Here is a 23,441-nt window from a genome sequence, read left to right as displayed (position 1 = left end):
TCTCATCATTGGGGATTGTGAAAACATTCTGATCGCCTGGTCAGTCTTGTCTACTTTTTTGTTTTTGGGTTTTTTTTAAGAGTTGGGTTTCAGATTTCTGTTTCATGCTTGGAATAATTGTGGCTTTTGGAGAAGAATATTTTAAACTGGTGAAAAGGCAAAAAATGTGGAATCAAGAAGTGAAAGCACAATTGTTTACAGTTTAGTAAGCAGTTGTGGTAAAGAAATGTGTCTATTCATCATTGCCAGATGACTTTAAATTTTATGGGAGAGCATACATTTTAAACAAAAATGAATTGTGCTGTTTATAGGATAAATGTGTGAATTTCTTCAGAATTTGTTTTTTTAGATACTGTAATCAGGATCTCTTGCTTACAGCTTTATGAATTTTATCCTGAAGTTATCTGTGAAATGAATCTGATGGCATCTTATAAGATTTACTCAGAAATTAGAATTTTGGTTTACCAATCATTAATAACACAATCAATAATTTAACAGGTATTTACTTACTGAATACTTATGGGAGCATATCAGTGCTATGTGTTTGAGAATCATTGGTAAAATTAGGTGTGGTTGTAACTTCTCAAAAGAAAAAACAATATAAACAAGTAAATACAATTAAGTTTTTAGTGCATGTTAATGAAAAAATGGTACAATACAGTGAATAGATAAAACGTCATTTGGATCTGATTTTGGAATGTATTATTTGTTTTTCTCTTTGGAGCATCATTTGAGTCATAGTTTAATTTGTATTCTCTGGGTACACGCAAAGTGCAGTTGAGATGAAGGGGAGATGGGTCAGGAGCATCATGGTTAGCAGTGAAATCAAGACTGGAAACAGAGTCTCCCACATGCTTTACATCAGTTTGTATTAGGATTCATTCATTTCTTACATATTTATTGGTACTGATCCAGGCACAACACAGAGTTCATGGTTTAATAGATGAAATTGTTTACTTTTTTAAATCAGAGGTATAAACAAGATGTACAGTGATAACATGAAGAGAAATGATAAACTGCAGAGTGGAAAGGAGAGGCATGCCCAGGGAGAAGCTCACCAGGGAGACAGTGATGGAACTGTCTTAATGCACAATTGCTTATTTTTCACCTTGTTATAGAAATAATTTTAAATTGCTTGAAGGAAGCTACGGAATTTGAGGCTAGAGTGATAAGAAGTAACAGGTAACAAAGGACTTTCCGTACAATGGCAAGTAGTTTGGATTTAATCCAGTCAGGGTGGCTATCATTACATCTACATTTAAGAATGCCATTCAGGTGGGCCTTATGAAGAGTAGGTTGGAAGAATCAGGTACTAGACTGGGGAGGTTAGTTAGTGCCAGACTATTGTAGTAACTAAGAGGCATCTCAGTCTTAATGTATAAAAAACTTATGTCTTGATACCGGTATTCTCATACTACCTGCATCTCCCAGAAAAGAAACACATTTGTCTAGAAATCTTTACTGTCTCAGTAAATGTTAATTCTGTTCTTATTCTTGCTCAGGCCAAAAACACTAGAGTCATTCTTGTACTCTGTCTCATATTCACTCCTAGTCCATTAACAAGTCCTATTGGCTCTACCTTCAAAGAATATCTAGAATCTGACCCATTTCTTACCACTCCTGTCACTCCCTAGATCCCAGACACCATCATCCATCCTGGATTGCTGCAGACCCTCCTAACTAGCTTCCCTACTTAATCCCTTGTCCTCTTCAGTCTGGTCTCAACACGGCTCATATTTGACTTCCCTGCTGGCTTCCCATCACACCCAGAGGAAACACCCTGGTTCACACATCTGAAGATAGAAGAGCTGTTTCTTCCCTGCTTCATCATTCTGAACTGATTCGATCTTCTTTTTCCCTGCCTAGGCTCCAGCTGACCACATTTAGTCCTAGGCAGAACATGAATGGGCTGTTCTCTAAAAAGCTGTGGTGAACTTTTGGGGAAAGCTAAGACTACTAATGGGTATGCTGGGGCCACCAGAATGATAGTCCTTCTTCTGTTTGGTATTTGGAAGGCCTAAATGATCATAAGAATTATTACAGTCAAATCATTTGACCTAAGTCTGAGATATTCTCATTTAAATGCAATCCTAAGACCCTGGTCAGATATTGAATTTTGTTTATATAATTGTGCTAATGTAAATTTGTTGATTATTTGTTAACTCTTGGAGTCAGACTATGGCTGGAGCACGGAGATTTGGCATAGGTTATAGGATATACTGTGAACATTAACCTTGACAATGAAAGTGGAATTATGTGGAATTAAAATTGTGTAGCATGTTGGGGAGGAAAAACATAGAGCAGGGTATACACCCTTCTTCATTTTACAATGCTAGGAGCCTCAAAATGCTATGAGAAGTCAGTAAAATAGGGCATATAGAGTTCGTTAAAGATACTAAACTTCACAAGTAACTAACATAAACACCCCAAATAAAACCATTTTAGTAATGGATACATGTATTACTTTGGGGGGAAAGCTATAAAATACTATTTCAAAAATAGTAAAATGTACACTGAATATATAGCATGGTAGTTTGGAGTGAGTGCAGCAAGATGAATTATTATCATCACAGCTGGTGGTAACCAGTGTCAGAGTGTTTATTAAAGACAGAGGTCCTGTCCACATGGGAAGCAGATGGACTTTAAAACCCCCTGATGTCCATCCCTGACCCCTGGTGCTTGCTGATGATTCTGTGTGTGTGTGTGTGTGTGTGTGTGTGTGTGTGTCTGCACACTCGCATGCTGGGTGAGAGTGAGAGGGAAAAGGAGCGGCGGACACTTGATGAATTGACCTGAAGAAGACAAAAGTACCAATTTCAGGGAATACTAGAACATATCTTTTAGAGCAAGATAACTGGGTAGGCTAGCCTTTTGGGATATCTCTGAAGATAAAGAGAGACAGAGCAATAACGTAGGAGGAAAATTCCAAATTACCATGTGGTCAGTGTTTGGAAAATGGACAACTTAACATTAGTGGCAACAATTATGTTATGAAAAGTATTTCTGTTAGAAAGACTTACAGGTGTTCCTTCCCTCTATTGGAGAATAATTTCAGTATCTCTCCCCTCATACTAACTTGCTTCACTTTGTCCTGTCTTGTATAGTTATTTGTTATACTCATATATTAATTCAATATAACCTATTTAGGAAGACTTGAGTTGACGTGAGTATAATTGGACCCTGACTACCTGTATATTTCAACAACAACAAAAAAGGCATTTAACTCAGTAGTCACAGACATATTTTGTTATTCTATCATTTGCTCAATTTATTGTTTTGTGTTTCTTTTTTTCTTTTTCTTTTTTTTTTTTTTTTTTTTTTTGAGAGACACGGTCTCACTCTGTGAGTCAGGTACTTGACTAGGGAGGCCAGTTAGTGCAGTGTGTGATCATAGCTTACTATAACCTCCAATTCCTGGGCTCAAGATAACCTCCTGCCTCAGCCTCTCAAGTAGCTGAAACTACAGTATATTCCACTGTGCCTGACTCATTTTTGTATTTTTATTTTTGTAAAGCTGGGGGGGGGGGGGGTCTCACTGTGCTGCCCAGGCTGGTCTTGAACTCCTGGCCTCAAGCTGTCCTCCCGCCCTGGCCTCCCAAAGTGCTGGGGTTACAGGTGTGAGCCACAATGCTCAGTCATTTGCTCAGATTTGTGTGTGTGTGTGTGTGTGTGTGTGTGGCCTCTTGGTTGTTTAAAATGAAAGACTTTTCAAAGAGCAGTTATCTGATTAAATAACGAATTCATGCAGTTGTTCAGCAAATGTTGTTATTCTTTAAGTTAAATACTGTCCATTTTTAACTAAGAATTCTGTTTCATCTGCTAGGCATATGCATGGATAGATCTCTTGGTGTATCTTCTTCATTGAATCTTTCTGTTCCTGTTTCTTAATCGTTTAACATCTTTGCTATTGTATATTAGTATTTGTGGTCTCCATTTGATTTTTATGGCACTTTCTCTTTGATGATTAGCACTTGACAAGTTACCTTCTTTTTCAGTGCAAGTTCTGTTGAAACCCTCACTGTGTCCAGCCACAGCAATAGGCCTCAGAGTCCGTTTCTCAACCTGAAGCATTGTCTGTCTTTGCGTTTTAAACAAGCCCTATGTCTTAGCATAATGAAGTAGGGGGAAAAAACCCCATCACTCACAATTTCCTATTCTTAACTGGCATTTATCTGAGAGATATTTTGGTCCTTGGCTTGTAAGGATATTTGATTACTGGGATTAGACCTGCCAGTCATCCTCTCTGTTCTTGAGAAAGTCACGTGAGCAGCTAGCTTTATTTTTCAGTTTTCTCATCTGCCACAAAGGGAGATTAATATGTTCCTTACCTATTTCTTAGGGTTGTTGTGGATCAAGTATGAGAATGGCCTTGAAAATGCCTTGAAGAGCTGATGGCGGTGACAGTGGCTGCCATCCTTGCATGGCCAGGCACTTCGTGGTACATTTGCTGTGTTTGCACCTGTGATTGTAGTGCTCTTGGGGTAGCTGCTACTGTGTCCATTTAAAACTGAGGACACTCTTATAAGAGAGATAAAGTATTTGGGGATTTTCAAGGGAAGGAATAGTTGCTTCTGGCTGGGATTCAGAAAACACTTCCTGGACAAGGTGATATTTTGGCTGTCTTGTAGCAGTTATGGAAAATGTTGCCTGGTAGCACTAAAATGGCCTTTTATGTATTAGTTATCTAATTGCAAAACGTTGTTGTTTGTTTGTAAAATGAGTATATCCCCTGCTTGGATTAAAAGCTTGCTTCTGCCAGGCATGGTGGCTCTCACCTGTAATCCCAGCACTTTGAGAGGCTGAGGCAGGAAGATCACTTAGCCCAGGACTTCAAGACCAACCTGGGCAATAAAGTGAGACCCTGTCTCTACAAAAAAATAAGAAAATTAGCTGGATGTTATGGTGGTGCGAGCCTGTCATCCCAGCTACTTGAGAGGCTGAGGTGGGAGGATCCCTTGAGCCCAGGTTATTGAGGCTGCAGTAAGCCAAGGTCATACCATTGTACTCCAGCCTGGGCAACAGAACAAGACCCTGTCTCTAAAAATAAAGTAAAAGCTTGCCTCAAGCACATTTCTGGTATAAGTTGTCCCTTGCTTTTTTCTCTCTCAGACAGAGGAGCTTACCCTGCTTTATTTTCTTCTGGGAAGGAAGGCCCTGGAGGATGTTTTGTAGAAAGAGCTTTAGAATGCTCAGTGTAAAGGGTAGCCCTGTCCCTGACCTAGTGTCACAGCCATGGGAGCACCGCTCAGTATTGCTTCCAAGGCCTACTTAGTCACCACATGAGCTGCTGTGTGCAGCACTGCAGTGATAGCCGACATCATAAAATGTTATTCTGCAAGTTATTTGGTGCTATAGATCTTGATCAAAATTCATGGTTACTGGAATATTGTCAAGATTTATCATAGAAATCTTTGAGGAAACTGTAGTCAGGCAGTATGATTCATCTTAGGTACATAAGTATTTCTTCTGTAATACTATTTATGTATTTCTATAATAGCCTGCATTTATAAAATCTGTCAGGGTCTATGGGGCCTTGAGCTGCCCAAGACAAGAATTAGTTTCTGAAGAGAGCTTATGCTGCTTGGGCAGGCAGCTGAGCATGGCTGGGGGCTGCCACAGTGTGCAGAACCAAGAGTCTGTGCTCAGCTGGCACACTTGAACTTGAGCAGACCCCTGGGTGCTTGAGAGCAGAAGTGGCCATGGAGCCTTGACAGCTGCTGCTGTCAGTGGGAGACAGGGGAGGCTTCAGGCCTGTGCATTGCTGGGAATGAGCCCTGAGTTGAGTATCGGTACAAGTTTTAAAAATTCTTAAATTGTGTCTCAAACTGCTCCTGTGGCCGCTGTAGCTCCTCAGTCTAGGGCTTTTCCCTTTGCTTCTGAAGACTCTAATTCTGTACACACTGCTCTGGCTGCCCTGCTGAGGAAAAAAATTTTGTGGACTGAAGTGACCTCTGCATTATCCTGATTTCTTTTCCAATTTACCAATTGAAGATGAGCTACTTTTCATTAACAAAATGCCTGTTGTGGCGAAGCATCTGTGTGTTCACTTCTTAGTGCCTTTCTTTACAAGTTGGTTTCATTCCTCTGTTCCCTCCCCTAGAGTGACCAGCAGAAGCTCGTTATATGCTGCTTGTACATTGTGCTTATTCATATCCTTCCCCCATTCTGTTTTCTTGCCTTAAGAAATAGTTGTCCAAGACAGTGCCCAGAAATAGTTGCCTTAAGAAATAGTTGTCCAAGACAGTGCTCAGGGGAGGCAAGGTGGCCCAGGGCCCAGTATATGGGCATGTGCCATGGACACCTAGATAAAGGAAGAGATGAAAAATTTGGGATTGAATGGGAAATGAATGAAGAAAAAGTGAGAGGGAGAAAGAAATACATGATTAAAATCTTACCACCGTCTAAATATTCATTTTTACTATTCACTATTAACCAGTTGGCTGAAGTGGTAGAGAAACTCATATTAGTGAGTATCTGTTATTAACAAGGCAGTATGTTGTACCCTTCATTTTTGTTGTTCTCAATTTATGTATTTTTTAAATTTTTTTAATTAAAAAGCACAGAGAATAATAGAAACACATAAGCATACTCACTGCCTAGAATTAGTAACACATGTCAATCCTTTGTCTTTTTTTTTGTTTCCCATACTTTTATAATAGAAACAATATGATATATAAATTTGAAACCCTCTGGGTTCCCCTCCTGAGTCATACTCCTCTTTCTCTCTCCTTAGAGACAGTGGCTTTCATGACTTTTCTGTGAATCCTTCTATTTATATTTTATACTTATCTTGTATTCATAAACATTGATTTCTGTGCTTTTTAAAATTACATTACAGATGTCATACTCTATACATCCTGTTTATCCCCTTTCATTTCTTGAGACCTCTCCATCTGATTCTTAGACGTCTAGTTCACCTCATTTTAAGTGCCGTACAGTGTTCTGTTGTATGAACACACCATGGTTTACCCGTCTTTCTGATTTATGCTGGGTGCAGTTTTCTACTCTTATAAACAACGCTGAGATGTATATCGTTGTTTAGGTATACTGGTGCATCTGACAGTTTCTGGGTACCTACCTAAGGTTTCTGGGGTATAGGCTATGCACACTGTCAACTTCAGTTATCTCATTTAATCTGAACAAATGTTTCCTGGGGCAGGTGGCAGGATCTCCATTTTACACATAAGAAAATTGAACAATTGAATGCCATGGAACTTGGCCAACTTAATAAGGAAACCAGTACTTGAATCCAGATCAAATTCCACCCATTTCAATCTAGAGCTCTAATACCCAGCAGTCCACATAACTCTTCAACTGTTAGCCTTTCTGATCATTGGAACAGTTACAGCCAGCTAGTAACATACATGATTTCAAAGCAGAGAATCAAAACAGATAATAAAGAGGAGGGTCCATCCTTAAGAAGAAGAAGAATCCACAGTGGCCATATTTTCCGTGTGGTCATCAAAGGATTTGAGACTTGGAGTAAAAGGCATGCTCCTTAAAATGATAGGTCTAAGGTTTCTATTTATACAGGACTATTTCTTCATGACAGAAGACTGTTTATTTTATGTTGCTTAAAATCCGTGTATTAAATGCAACATGCAGGCCTATTTTGATTAAAGAAAAATGTTATAGTGAGCATGGTAGAGTGTCTGTTTTACTTTGCGAAATGTGGAGACCATTTTCTTCAGGTGAAGAGTGCTATATGCATGTGGATCTTTTCTTCATGACGGTTTAGTCACGCTTGAATCATCTGTCTTTTGACTTCATTTTTGCTTTGTTCTTTTCTTCAACTTCTAGGTAGAAAATCCGGTGTATTAACTGTGAAAATTTTAGAGCTGCACGAGGAATGTGCCATGCAAGTTGCCATGTGTGAGCAGTTATCGGGGTCACCAGCCACCAGCCCCTCCCGAAGTGTGGCCTCCAGGCCTGGAGCTGGCCTGAAAGTTCTCTTCACCAAGGAGACTGCAGGCTACCTCAGGGGCCGTCCTCAGGACATTGTCCGGATCTTCCCTCCCTGGTGAGTGCGCAGAACTTAATCCAGCAGTCACCAACTGTGAGTCAGCCTCATAAGAAAAGACATTTTTATCAGTTACATTTTTGTCAGTTTATCATAGAGCAATGCCAGAGGAAGAGAGCCAGGATTGGACGTGGGTTTTCTGTCAGAGAAGCACTGGATTGTCTCTGATAGCTCGTTTCTAGTTCTGTCAGCATATTTCTGATAATTTGGGGTGAGAGGGTTGAGGAAACAACCATATTAAGATTCTTGCCCAAGTGATGTGTTATAAGATCTGGCTGTTTTTGTTTTTATATTTCTTAGAAAAATAATTTTGTTAACAGGCATTATGTGACAGTAGGTTGACACATTAATTAAATATTTCTTAGTCACTTGAGAGGGGAGGATAAAAAGCATGAATTAAGATATACTAATGTTTGAATTGCAGGAGCAAAAATGGTCATTATTGGATCAGAAATTATTTTAAAGGATGCTATGTTTGTTGTCTTTTGCAGTGGGATATTGATTTTTACCGTGAATAGAAGAAAATCATACTACTTTTGAGGAAAAGTTTGAGCAGCCTTGTTTTAAGAGCTAAATATTAATTTGTTGGTAATTTTTTATAAGTTTTCATTTTGTATGTATGAGGAAGGGCTATAGGATAAATTTTTATAAGTATTATTGCTGGATCAGTGCCTCTTTAATTTTAGCAGACTTTGTCAAATGGCACCATTTTACATTCCCACTGGCAATGCCTGAAGTGCCTTTTTCTTCTCCTTTACAAACCTACTTTGTTGATCTAGACCAAGTTAAAAATTGGAAATATGATGTTTATCATTTTAGTTTGTATTTCTCTTATATAAAATGGGCTTAGGCATTTTTCTCCATGTTTAAGAATCACTTGTATTTCATTTTATGTCCGTTGATAGCTTTTGACCTTTCTTCTCTTAGACTCTTGGTCCTAGTGATTTCTACCATCTTTTTATAAATGATCAAAAAAAAAAAGTAGCGCCTTGTCAGTCATATACATTGCAGTTAGTTCGTTCCCCATTTATCATTTGACTTTTGATGTTTTTAGGGGGCAGGGGTTTGTTTTGTTGCTTTGTTTTTGATGAGCAGAACTTTTCTATTTTTCTGTGGTTGATTTTACCCATCTTTTATAGCTTCTGGGTTTTGTATCATAGATAGAAAGGCTTTCCTTACTATGAGGTGTAAAAGTTATTCTATGTTTTATTCTAAGACTTTCATGAATTTAAAAATTTTTATATTTAAATCTTTTGACACTCCTGGAATTTATCTTTGTGTGTAATATGTGAGGTAGTAAGTGCAATTTTTTTTTTTCCAAATGGCCACCGGGAGTCCCAACGTTATTTATTGAAGATTCTGTTTTTTCTTCATACAATTTTAAGGCTGCCTTTATCATGTACTAAATACCTATATATATTTTGGGCTATTTACTCTTTTAATGTAACTGTATTTGTACATGCTAGTATTATACTATTTCAATTACTATAGTTTTATATGGTGTTTTAATAACTGCTAGGACAAACTCACATCTCATTAAGCTTAATTTTTAGAACTTTCCTCCTAATAATTGCTTCCTTTCCTTTTTGCTTTAAATATTTGCCTTAAACATTTATTTTCAAATATGCATTGTAAAAGTTAAAACAATTCAGAAATATATAACTTAGAAAGTGAATCTTCTTACCCTCACCTCTTCAATTAATCACACTCATTCTAGATGACCGCTGTTAACAATTTGGAGTATAATCTTCCAGCATTTTTTAATTCTCAAATATTCAATTATGTATTTAACACATCCCAGTGACTATACATAATCTATATGTAAGTTATGTAATCCTGCCTATTTTTCTATAATAACTTTAGGTTTAACTTACTGGATTAAAAACAGATTGATAGGTTTTTTAGGGTAGGTTAATCTCTGCATTCATGGAGTAGGGCTTTAAAGGTAGTGTCTGGCAGGGTTCTGATGTGATGCTCCCCTCTCCGTGTTCATGGAGTGCATAGCAGCACAGGACTTCTATCAGCATCTCTTACCCTGAACCTGTTTTCCCTCCTTCAGAAATCTGTCCTCATTCAGATCTTCTTTGTTCACCTCTTAGTTTTACTCCCTTGTGGAATTTAGCTCTTTCATTAGCGTCGAAGTTCATTTGTGGTGGCAGAGTCTTTTATTGTTATTATTTTTAAAAAGTCTCCTCCCTCCTCAGCTTTTTAAATTCTTTTTTTCTTTTTCTATTTTTTGTAGAGACAGAGTCTTGCTATGTTGCCTAGGCTGGTCTCAAACTCCTGGCCTCAAGCAGTCCTCCCACATTGGCCTCCCAAAGTTCTGGGATTATAGGCCTGAGCCACCAGGCCTGGTCCCTTCTCAACTTCTAATTTTTTTGGCACACCTTTATATGTTTTAAAATGCATTTATTAAATGACCTTGTTTTTTTAATACCTAAATATGATTATTTTACTTCAGGGAAGATGTTTTAGAGGCTTTAAATGTAGGACATTTTCTTGGGCTTATGAGAAGTAAAATTAGATCAGGATTATCTACAAAGATTTATATGACCAAGAATTTCTAAATCCCACTGACTCCTTAGACTTTACAAGTAAATGAGTTATTATCATTAGACTTTGGAATGTTTGTAGGTCTGGATCTTACCAAACAACCCCTGGGTGTTACTCTCCACAGGAATGCCTGTGGGCTGTCAAGAGATTATTTGCCTGTATTCAGCATATAATACTTAAGAAAATAGAAGAGGCTGGGTGCGTTAGTTCACGCCTGTAATCCCAGCAGTTTAGGAGGCCAAGGCAGGCTGATCATTTGAGGTCAGGAGTTCGAGACCAGCCTGGCCAACACGGCGAAACCCCATCTCTACTAAAAATACAAAAATTAGCTGGGTATGGGTGGTGCGTGCCTGTGGTCCCAGCTACTCGGGAGGCGAAGGTGAGAGAATCGCTTGAGCCCAGGAGGTGGAGGTTTCAGGGAGCCGAGATTGCACCACTGCATTCCAGCCTGGGCGACAGAGCAAGACCCTGTCTCCAAAAAAAAAAAAAAAAAAACCTCATACTTAATGAAAGAAAACCAAAATAATTTTTTGTAGGGCTAGTCTTTTTCTTTTTCTATGGAAACTTGAGAAATAATAGTGAATGTATTTTTCCTTGTGGGCTGGCTGTCCTTTTCCCACTAGCACCCTTCTGTGTTCATTTAAACTGTTTTTTTAACATGGGCACAGTTTTTTAAAAGAATCAATAGACTTTAGATACTCCTGTTGGTCCTGTAGTAATAAATATGAGTTTAGGTACAATGGCTGCTTACCCCGAGGAGCTCAGAGCCCTCTGTAGATATTACCTGGTAAATTCTCATTGGATTCCAGCGAGGTGTAATGCAGCTTTGCCTGTGGCAATCTGAAAATAAAGATAGAAGTAAAATGTCTTGCCTCCAATTAATTGCATTATGAAATAGTCATAGAATTATATAATAGTAACCAACTTTTAAAAAATGCGTTAATCTATATAATTTCAGACATATAAAATAGTATAATGAATCTCATGTCCCATAGTTTCAACATTTATTAACTAATGAATAAACAGCTTTTACTATTCAAGCAAACTGAAAGCTTTATGATTCCAAAGAAACATCTCACCACTTGAACACAGATATACTAGAAAAAACAAATGAAGGAATTTACTATAATGATATTGGGGAGAGAGGAAGGTAGAAACCATCTGCCTGATTACATCCAGCCATGAAATCTAATGCCAGAATGAGGGCAGATGAGAGGTTAAGTGTGTGAGAGTGTATCCAGGGACAACCAGGACACCTCTCATTCATTCAGAAGTATTTATTGGTATCCCCTGTGCCAGATACTTTGCTTCTCCTCAGAATACACATCCCAGTATGCTGGAAGAGTGAAGTCTGACTTTCCCTATTGTCATGAGTATACCCTTCCATTGGTCCATTCATATCGTCATCTTTTTAGTCACTACTTAGTATTCCACTATATGGATATGTGGTAATTTAAACATCCTCTTATTTAGGATTGTTAAGATTGCTTTCATTTTTAGCTGTTTTAAACACTGCTTGGGTGAAATATTTATCATATCTCCCTTCTGATTTCGTTCTTAGATTATTTCTAGAAGTAGAAATTATTGGTCATAGAATACCAGTGGGTTTTGAGCCTTTTGATATATGATTTCCATAGTAACCTGTAAAGGTTGAAGCTGTCTCAGCTGCTGCCAGTTTCTCATCACACCACACTCAACCTTTTTTATGGCTGCACAGTGTGATATAGTTTTTAAAACACTTTCCATATTCTCAGGATGTGGTACATATTGGTTCCTTTACTATCATTAACAGCTATGTAGTAGATATTGTTATATATGTAGTTTGGTATGTACTTCAGATATTGTTTCAAAGTAGCTTTTAGGAACTGTTTTAGTATAGTAAAGGGTATGTGTTTTGTTTTTGTTTTTGCTGTTGCTGCTTTGACTCCTTGATATTGTTAAGTCATCTGTAAACCTCATAGTAGAGTCTCTGCAGCTGGTCACATAGAATATAGCCCACCTCATTTTACTATGCTTTTTTGCTTGTATAGCACTTCACACATGTTGCACTTTTTACAAACTGAAGGTTTGTCAACCCTGAATCCAACAAGTCTATCAGTGCCATTTTTCTAACAGCATGTGCTCACCTCCTATCTCTATATCACATTTGAATAATTATCCCAATATTTCAGAGTTTCTCATAATTATTATCTGTTATGGTGATCCGTGATAAGTGATCTTTGATATCACTATTGTAATTATTTTGAGGTGCCGTGAACCGTGGCCATATAGGATGGCAAACTTAATTGATAAATACTGTGTGTGCTCTAACTGCTCCATTGACCGGATGTTCCCCCATCTTACTTTCTCTCCTCAGACCTCCCTATTCCATGAGACACAACAGTATTGAAATCTGGCCAATTAATCACCCTAATATGCCCTCTAAGTGTTCACATGAAAGGAAGAATTGCACATCTTTTACTTTAAACCAAAAGCTAGAAGTGATTAAGCTTAGTGAGGAAAGCATGTCAAAAGGCAAGATAGGCTAAAAGCTAGGCCTCTTGTGCCAGTTAGGCTTCTTGTGCCAGTTAGACAAGTTATGAATGAAAAGACAAAGTTCTTGAAGGAAGTTAAAAGTGCTATTCCAGTGAGCACACAAATACTGAGAAAGCAAAACTGCCTTATTGCTAATATGGAGAAAGTTTGAGTTGTCTGGAAAGAAGCTCAAACAAGCCATGACATTCCCTTAAACCAAAGCCTAATCCAGAGCAAGACCCTAACCTTCTACAATTCTTTGAAAGCTGAGAGAGGTGAGGAAGCTTCAGAAGAAAAATTTGAAGCTAGCAGAAGTTGATCCCCCATAACATAAAATTACAAGATGAAGTAGCAAATGCTGATGGAGAAACTGCAGCAAATTATCCAGAATAGCTAAGATCATTCATGAAGGTGGCTACACTAAACAACAGATTTTCAGTGTAGATGAAACAGCCTTATATTCGAAGAAGATATCACCTAGGACTTTCATAGCTGGCGAGGAAAAGTCAATGCCTGGCTTCAAAGCTTCCAAGGACAGGCTGACTCTTTTATTAAGGTCTAATACAGCTGGTGACTTTAAATTGAAGCCAATGTTCATTTACCATTTTGAAAATTCTAGGATCTTTAAGAATTATGCTAAATCTACTCTGCTTGTGCTCTATAAATGGAACAATAAAACCTGGATGACAGCACATTTGTTTACAGAATGGTTTACTGAATAAACCAAACTTTTGAGACCTACTACTAAGAAAAAAAAATTTCTTTTAAAATACTACCCCTCATTGACAATACACCTAGTCAGCCAAGAGCTCTAGATGTACACGGAGATGAATGTTGTTTTCATGCCTGCTAACAGAACATCCATTCTGCAGCCTGTGGATCAAGGGGTAATTTTGATTTTCAAGTCTTGCTTATAATTGCCATAGATAATGATTCCTTTTTTTTTTCTTTTTTTGGAGATGGAGTCTCAGTCTGTCACCCAGGCTGGAGTGCAGTGGTGCAATCTCAGCTCACTGCAACCTCTGCCTCCCAGGTTCAAGTGATTCTCCTGCGTCAGCCTCCTGAGTAGCTGGGGTTACAAGTGTGCGCCACCACGCCTGGCTAATTTTTCTATTTTTAGTAGAGACAGGGTTTCACCATATTGGTCAGGCTGGTCTCGAACTTGTGACCTCGTGATCCACCCACTTCGGCCTCCCAAAGTGCTGGGATTGCAGGCGTGAACCACTGTGTCCAGCCACCTTTCAAGGGTCTGGGCAAAGTAAATTGAAAACCTTCCTGAAAGGACTCACCATTCTACCTCCCATTAAGAACATTCATGATTAATGGGAGGAGGTCAAAATAGCAACATTATCAGGAGTATAGAAAAAGTTGATTCCAACCCTTGTCAGTGACTTCAGGGGTTTAAAACTTCAGTGGAGGAAATAACTGCAGATGTGGTGGAAAAAGCAAGAGAACTCAAATTAGAAGTAAAGCCTGAAGATGGGACTGAATTGCTAAAATCTCCTAACTTTAATGGATGAGGAGTTGGTTCTTATGAATGAGCAAAGAAACTTTTTTTGTTTTGTTTTTTTGAGACAGAGTCTTGCCCTGTCAGCCAGGCTGAAGTGTAGTGGCACAGTCTTGGCTCACTGCAACCTCCGCCTCCTGGGCTCAAGCTAATTCTTCCGTCTCAGCTGCCCTAGTAGCTGGGATTACAGGCATGTGCCACCACGCCCGGCTAATTTTTGTATTTTTAGTAGAGATAGGGTTTTACCATGTCGGCCAGGCTGGTCTCCAACTCCTAACTTCAGGTAATCCGCCCACCTCAGCCTCCCAAAGTGCTGGGACTACAGGCGTGAGCCACCGCGCCTGGCCAGAAACTGGTTTCTTTAGATGGAATATATTCCTGGTGAAGATGCTGTGAACATTGTTGAGAGGACAACAAAGAATTTAGAGTATTCCATAAACTTAATTGATAAAGCAGCATCAGGTTTGAGAGGATTTACTGCAATTCTGAAAGAAGTTCCAGTAATGCCATCAAATAGTATCTCATGCTACAGAGAAATCTTTCTAGAAAGGAAGAGTCAATTGATGCAACAAACTTTATTGTTCTCTAAGAAACTGCCACGGCCATTCCAGCCTTCACACACCACCACCCCAATCAGTCAGTAGCAATCAACATCAAGGCAAGACCCTCTCTCAGCAAAAAGATTATGACTTACTGAAGGCTGCATTTTTTACCAATAAACTGTTTTTGATTAGGGTATGCACTTTTTTTAGATATAATGCTGTTGCACACCTTATAGGCTATAATATAGTGTAAACATAACTTTTATATGCAATAGGAAACAAAAATTCATGTGACTTGCTTTATTGTGATAATAACTTTATTGGAGTGGTCTGCAGCTATACTTCCAGTATCTCCAAGATATGCCTGTACTTTTTCTTATATTTATTTACTGGTGACAGCTTTTCTTTTTATGGTTATATCACTTAGAATAACAATTTTGTTATTTCCTTCCCAATACTCATGCTTCTTTATCTAATTAATGTCTTATTGCTTTGGCTAAAATATTCAATTCAAAAATTTTTTTACTACTGTATTCCCAATGCCTAGAATAATACTTGAAACATAGTAGGCACTCAGTAACTATATGATCAATACTGTATTAAATCATCATGAAGATGTTGTCAGCCTTGTTTATCCTCCATAATTGAATGAGACTTTGTTGATTTGTATATTCATTTAAAAAGATTTACTGAATGTTTACTTACTTACTCTTTAATAAGCCTTGTACTAGAATTCCTGGGAATACAACATTGAACATGAATGTCAAATTGTTTCTGCCTTTAAGGAGCTCACAGTGTGGTGGAAGAGAAAAGTAATATAAACAAGTTATAAAAGACCATTGTAGGCGTAGTAATAGATATCTGTACAGAGGTTGCAAGAGGATTGAGGAGGTAAGCACAACCAGTAGGTAGGTCAGTAGGGTGGGTGGTTATGTATGTGAGTGTATGTGTGAGAATATGTGTGTGCACCTGTGTTTGTGTGTGTGCTGGGGAGAGTACAGACCGAGAGATGTGGTGTCAGGGGTAGCTTCCTGAAGTTGGTGATGCCCTATCTGAGCTAAAAGGTCTATGTTAGAAGCAGGGGAGAGACTATGAGGGCATTTGCAGTAGAGGAGACCACATGAGTAAAGACCAAAAAGTCAGAATGGCCTAGTGTAAGACATATGCAGGAGTATATGCAGTGCTTTGTGTACAAAGTGGAAATTCCAAGGCAGTAGTGCAGAAAGTGAATCTGGAGAACCTCCCTGTGTGCAGTGTTAACAAGCTGAGATTTACAGGAGAGGCGTGATGATCTGATTCACCCTTTAAAGTCTGTGGAGGATGACTGGGGGTGGCAGGGCAAAATAAATGCATCTCAGAGGCTGTGGGAGTAGCTCAAGTGTGGAAAAAGGTGGTGCTTTGGACTATGATGGTGAATAGTGGATTTAGAATATATTTTGGAGTTAGAGGCAACAGGGTTTGCTGATGGGTTTGATGTGGTATTTAAGGAAAGATAGGAAACAAGGAAGACAACTAAGTTTTTGGCTTGAGCAAACAAGTGAATGATCATGCCATGTACTGAAATGGGAGACTTGGAATCGATTTGTGGGGCCTAGTCAATGGTAGTTTTTTGGTGTCAGCAGTAATTAGAGCCTAGAGTAAAAACACAAGAGAGGTTGTGATTCCAAAAGAGAAACTCTGTCAGCTTGTCTGGGTTTTTAGTATAACCCATGTGTGGTAATTGGCAGAGGACAGAGGTAGAGCCCATGGGCCTATTCACAACTGCTTTGGTTCCTGTTTTACATTTGCCACATGAGATTCTTTGAAATAAATAAATTGCTGGCTCCTATTGCGGAGACCAAAGCAGTACTAAAGATGGAAAGTTTGTTTACTGGGTGAGATTATCTTCCTGTTGGGACAACAAGGAATTTAGTCTTTTCCATCAAAATTACAGGGTGTCTTTAAAGGAAATAAGTAGGAAAGAAAATTAATACAGTGTGAAAAGGGAAAAGATACAGACTATGAGGATAATCTGGATAATCTGAAAAACTGGAAGGAAGAGAAGGAAGGCAGTCATTTATTCCACATGAGGAGGAAGTGAAGTTAGATGACACTTTTCAATGGGGTGTATCTTAGTCTGTTTTGTGATGCTATAGCAGAAAACCTGAGACTGCGTAATTTATAAGCAGTAGAAATTTGTCAGCCCGGTGCAGTGGATTACGTCTATAATGCCAACACTTTGGGAGGCTGAGGCGGGCAGTGGATTGCTTGAGTCCAGGAGTTCGTGAGCAGCCTGGGCAAACCCCATCTCTACAAAAAATACAAAAATTAGCCAGGCACGATGGTGCATGCATGTAGTCCCAGCTCTTTGGGAGGCTGAGGTGGGAGAATCACCTGAGCCCAAGGAGGTCAAGGCTGCATTGAGCCATGATCACACTACTGCACTGCAGCCTGGGTAACAGAGTGAGACTCTGTCTCAAAAAAAGAAAAAAATTCATTTGTCTTATGGTTCTAGAAGCTGGGAAGTCCAAGAGCATAGCACCACTATTTGTTGAGGGCCTTTGTTTTTCATCTTCCCATGGCAGAAGGTGAAAGGGCAAGAGAGCACAAAAGCAAGAGGGAGCCAAAGTTGCTTTTATAACAAGGCCATTCTTGTGATAGCTAGCCCACTCCCATGGTAATGACATAAATCCATTCAGGAAGGTAGCACCCTCATAATTTATTAGGTCCCACTTCCCAATACTGTTGAATTGGAAATTAAGTTTCCAATGCTTGAACTTCAGGAAACACATTCAGACTATAGCAGGTTGTTCATAGAAATATGATTAAAGTGTTTTGTGCTCAAATAAGTTTGGAAAAGGCTCCTCAAATGTGTACCAGTTGTTGTATTGTAGGACTGCTCAGAGTCTCTCATATGCAAATGTATATTGTTTTTTCCAGTAGAGGGAAGCAGAAATGGCAACATTTGAACAAAATACTAGCAAACAAATTACCATGCTCTTCCTAATCTAAGATACTGAGTAAAGAGAGCAACTGAGAAGAGTGATGTCATTAAAATGGTGTAGAGTAGGAAGTTCCAGAAATCCATCCCTCTATCGAAATAACTACCAACCTGGAAGGAACCACATGAAGTGCCTGTTGTGGAACTCTACAGTCCAGTTGAACACTTACAGCAAATATTAAAGCATAATTTGGAAAAATCACAGGTGGACAATTCCAGTCTTCAGCAAGTAAGATTCTGCGATCCCTGAGGAGTGGGATAATTAGATTCCTAGAGTTTTTATAAAATACCACTCAAATGTCCAGTTCTTAACAAAAAATTACAAAACACACAAAGAAACAGGAAAATATGGCCCAATACAGGAAAAACATAATTTTACATAGCCATCCCTGAGGAAATTGAGATATTGGAATCATTAGTCAAAAATGTAAAATCAGTTGTCTTAAATATGTTCAATGAGTTAAAGGAACCCATAGGTAAATAACTAAGGGAAATCAGGAAAATGGTATCAAAACAAAATGAAAATATCAATAAAGATACTGAAATTATTTAAAAACCAAAGAGAGATTCTGGAGCTGAAAGTACAATAATTTAAATTTCAAAAACACACTAGAGATTGGGTGTGGTGACTTACGCCTGTAATCCCAGCACTTTGGGAAGCTGAGGTGGGTGGATTGCTTGAGTCCACGAGTTCAAGACCAGCCTGCACACCATGAAGAAACCCCATCTCTATAAAAAAATGCAAAAGTTACCTGGATGTGGTGGTGCACTCCTGTAGTCCAGCTACTTGGGAGGCTGAGGCACAAGAATGCTTTGAACCTGGGATGCACAGGTTGCAGTGAGTTGAGATGATGCCGCTGCACTCCAGCCTAGGCAACAGAGTGAAACCCTGCCAAACACACACACACACACACACACACACACACACACACACACACACACGAAAGATTCCACTGCAGATTTGAGGAGGCGGAACACAGGCTCATTGAACTTGAAGAAAAGAAAATGGAACTCTTTCTGTCTGAGAAGCAGAATGAAAAAAATGAACAGAGCCCGAAGGACCTGTGGGACACTGTCAAACGTAGAACCCTGTGTATTATATAGGAGGACCAGAAGGAGAAGAGAGGGAGGAAACACCAGAAAAAATATTTGCAGAATAATGGCTAAGGAACAATGTCTGCCAGCTTTTGTGCCATGCCCTCAGTGATCAAAAGCAGCAATTAGCAATCAAAACACATAATCAGCCCTTGTCCCAGAAATCTGAACCAGGATTGTGGAGCTAGGGAATGTGGCATGGTAATTGCTACCACTTGAAAGGCTAATTTGAAATTCTTGAAGAATAACATAACTCCTCAAATTTGATGAAAATCTTTAATGCACATACCCAAGAAGGTCAATGTACCTCAAGCATAATAAAGTCAAAGAGGTCCACACCAAGGGACATAGTAGTGAAATTGATGAAACCCAAAGACAGAGACGGTGTATTGAAAGCAGCAAGAGGGAGGCAACTTGTTTCGTATAAGGGATCCTCAATAATATTAACAGCTTATTTCTTATCAGAAACTATGAGGTCCAAAATCAATCAATCAATGAAAAAACGAAAGAAGCAGAAAAGAAACTATGGGGGCCAGAAAGCAGTGGGATGATGTGTTTAAAGACCTCAAAGAATCTTCCCTAAATCATGAGGCCAGCATCATCCTGATACCAAAGCCTGGCAGAGACACAACAAAAAAAGACAATTTTAGACCAATATCGCTGATGAACATCAATGCAAAAATCCTCAATAAAATACTGGCAAACCGAATCCAGCAGCACATTGAAAAGCTTATGCAACATGATCAAGTGGGCTTCATCCCTGAGATGCAAGTCTGGTTCAACATATGCAAATCAATAAATGTAATCCAGCATATAAACAGAACCAAAGACAAAAACCACATGATTATCTCAACAGATGCAGAAAAGGCCTTTGACAAAATTCAACACCCCTTCATGCTAAAAACTCTCAATAAATTAGGTATTGATGGGACGTGTCTCAAAATAATAAGAGCTATTTATGACAAACCCACAGCCAATAACATACTGTATGGGCAGAAACTGGAAGCATTCCCTTTGAAACCTGGCACAAGACAGGGATGCCCTCTCTCACCACTCCTATTCAACATACTGTTGGAAGTTCTGGCCAGGGCAATCAGGCAGGAGAAAGAAATAAAGGGTATTCAATTAGGAAAAGATGAAGTCAAATTGTCCCTGTTTGCAGATGACATGATTGTATATTTAGAGGGCCCCATCATCTCAGCTCAAGATCTCCTTGGGCTGATGTGCAACTTCAGCAAAGTCTCAGGATGCAGAATCAATGTGCAAAAATCACGGGCATTCTTATACACCAATGACAGATGAACAGAGAGCCAAATCATGAGTGAACTCCCATTCACAATTGCTTCAAAGAGAAGGAAATACCTGGGAATCCAACTTAGAAGAGATGTGAAGGACCTCTTCAAGGAGAACTACAAACCACTGCTCGATGAAATAAAAGAGGACACAAACAAATGGAGGAACATTCCATGCTCATGGATAGGAAGAATCAGTGTTGTGAAAATGGCCATACTACCCAGGATAATTTACAGATTTAATGCCATCCTCATCGAGCTACAAATGACTTTCTTCACAGAATTAAAGAGGGCTGCTTTGGAGTTCATATGGAACCAGAGGGGAGCTGGCATTGCCAAGACAATTCTAAGCCAAAAGAGCAAAGCTGCAGGCATCATGCTGCCCAACTTCAAACTATACTACAAGGCTACAGTGACCAAAACAGCATGGTACTGTTACCAAAACAGAGATATAGACCAATGGAACAGAACAGAGCCCTCAGAAATAATACCACACATCTACAACCATCTGATCAGGCTGACAAGCCTGACAAAAACAAGAAATGGGGAAAGGATTCCCTATTTAATAAATGGTGCTGGGAAAACTGGCTAGCCATATGTAGAAAGCTGAAACTGGATGCCTTCCTTAAACCTTATACAAAAATTAATTCAAGATGGATTAAAGCCTTAAATGTTAGATCTAAAACCATAAAAACCCTAGAAGAAAACCTAGGCAATACCATTCAGGACACAGGCATGGGCAAGGACTTCATGTCTAAAACACCAAAAGCAATGGCAACAAAAGCCAAAGTTGACAAATGGGATCTAGTTACACTGAGGAGCTTCTGCACAGCAAAAGAAACTGCCATCAGAGTGAACAGGCAACCTACAGAATGGGAGAAAATTTTTGCAGTCTGCTCATCTGACAAAGGGCTAATATCCAGAATCTACAATGAACTCAAACAAATTTACAAGAAAAAAACAGCCCCATCAAAAAGTGGGCAAAGGATATGAACAGACACTTCTCAAAGGAAGACATTTATGTAGCCAACAGACACATGAAAAAATGCTCATCATCACTGGCCATCAGAGAAATGCAAATCAAAACCACAATGAGATACCATGTCACACCAGTTAGAATGGTGATCATTAAAAAGTGAGGAAACAACAGGTGCTGGAGAGGATGTGGAGAAATAGGAACACTTTTACACTGTTGGTGGGGGTGTAAACTGGTTCAACCATTGTGGAAGACAGTGTCGCGATTCCTCAAGGATCTAGAACTAGAAATACCATTTGATCCAGCCATCCCATTACTGGGTATATACCCAAAGGATTATAAATCATGCTTCTATAAAGACACATGCACATGTACGTTTATTGCGGCACTATTCACAATAGCAAAGACTTGGAACCAACCCAAATGTCCATCAATGATAGACTGGATTAAGAAAATGTGGCACATACACGCCATGGAATACTATGCAGCCATAAAAAAGGATGAGTTCATGTCCTTTGTAGGGACATGAATGAAGCTGGAAACCATCATTCTCAGCAAACTATCGCAGGGACAAAAAACCAAACACCACATGTTCTCACTCATAGGTGGGAATTGGAAAATGAGAACACTTGGAGACAGAAAGGAGAACATCACACACCGGGGCCTGTGGTGGGGTGGAGGGAGGGGGAAGGGATAGCATTAGGAGATATACCTAATGTAAATGATGAGTTAATGGGTGCAGCACACCAACATGGCACATGTATACATATGTAAGAAACCTGCACATGGTGTACATGTACCCTAGAACTTAAAGTATAATAAAAATAAAAAAAGAGACCTGAAAGAAACTGGCAACCAAGATTGTATATCTGAAAACAATATCTTTAAGAATAAAGGAGATGGCGGTGATGGAGCCAAGATGGCTGAATAGGAACAGCTCAGGTCTACAGCTCCCAGCGTGAGTGACACAGAAGACGGGTGATTTCTGCATTTCCATTTGAGGTACTGGGTTCATCTCACTAGGGAGTGCCAAACAGTGGGTGCAGGACAGTTGGTGCAGCGCACTGTATGGGAGCCAAAACAAGGCGAGGCATTGCCTCACTTGGGAAGCGCAAGGGGTCAGAGAGTTCCCTTTCTTAGTCAAAGAAAGGGGTAACAGATGGCACCTGGAAAATCGGGTCAGTCCCGACCCTAATACTGCGCTTTTCCAATGGGCTTTGAAAACGGCACACCAGGAGATTGTGTCCCGCACCTGGCTCGGAGGGTCCTACACCCACGGAGTCTCGCTGATTGCTAGCACAGCAGTCTGAGATCAAGCTGCAAGGCGGCAGCGAGGCTGGGGGAGGGGCGCCCACCATTGCCCAGGCTTGCTTAGGTAAACAAAGCAGCCAGGAAGCTCGAACTGGGTGGAGCCCACCACAGCTTAAGGAGGCCTGCCTGCCTCTGTAGGCTCCACCTCTGGGGGCAGGGCACAGACAAACAAAAAGTCAGCAGTAAACTCTGCAGACTTAAATGTCCCTGTGTGACAGCTCTGAAGAGAGTCGTGGTTCTCCCAGCACGCAGCTGGAGATCTTAGAACGGGCAGACTGCCTCCTAAAGTGGATCCCTGACCCCTAAGCAGCCTAACTGGGAGGCACCCCCCAGTAGGGACAGACTGACACCTCACTCAGCCGGGTACTCCTCTGAGACAAAACTTCCAGAGGAACGATCAGACAGCTGAATTTGCAGTTCACAAAAATTTGCTGTTCTGCAGCCACCGCTGCTGACACCCAGCCAAACAGCGTCTGGAGTGGACCTCTAGCAAACTCCAACAGACCTGCAGCTGAGGGTCCTGTCTGGTAGGAGGAAAACTAACAGAAAGGACATCCACACCAAAAACCCATCTGTACATCACCATCATCAAAGACCAAAAGTAGATAAAACCACAAAGATGGGGAAAAAACAGAGCAGAAAAACTGGAAA

At 39.7% G+C, this 23,441-nt stretch overlaps 1 protein-coding gene across 15 annotated transcripts in view; it reads left to right on the top strand.

Annotated features, from left to right (window-relative positions):
* The window catches only part of SPIDR (scaffold protein involved in DNA repair), a 522,838-nt gene that overhangs the window by 179,573 nt on the left and 319,824 nt on the right, over window positions 1–23,441 (top strand). For all 15 annotated transcript variants that reach the window (XR_010121893.1, XR_010121891.1, XR_010121892.1 and 12 more), the window contains one exon: window positions 7,801–8,020. Coding sequence is in view for 12 of the 15 variants with exons in the window: in XM_063643327.1 (XP_063499397.1) it covers window positions 7,801–8,020 (220 nt within the window). In the remaining 3 variants the exon portion in view is untranslated. The remainder of the gene's footprint in view (window positions 1–7,800; window positions 8,021–23,441) is intronic.

Source organism: Symphalangus syndactylus, chromosome 7 (genome assembly GCF_028878055.3).
Source record: "Symphalangus syndactylus isolate Jambi chromosome 7, NHGRI_mSymSyn1-v2.1_pri, whole genome shotgun sequence".
Lineage (NCBI taxonomy): Eukaryota > Metazoa > Chordata > Mammalia > Primates > Hylobatidae > Symphalangus > Symphalangus syndactylus.
The sequence above is the reverse complement of the archived record's forward strand: the minus strand, read 5'-3'. Positions and strand labels throughout refer to the sequence as shown.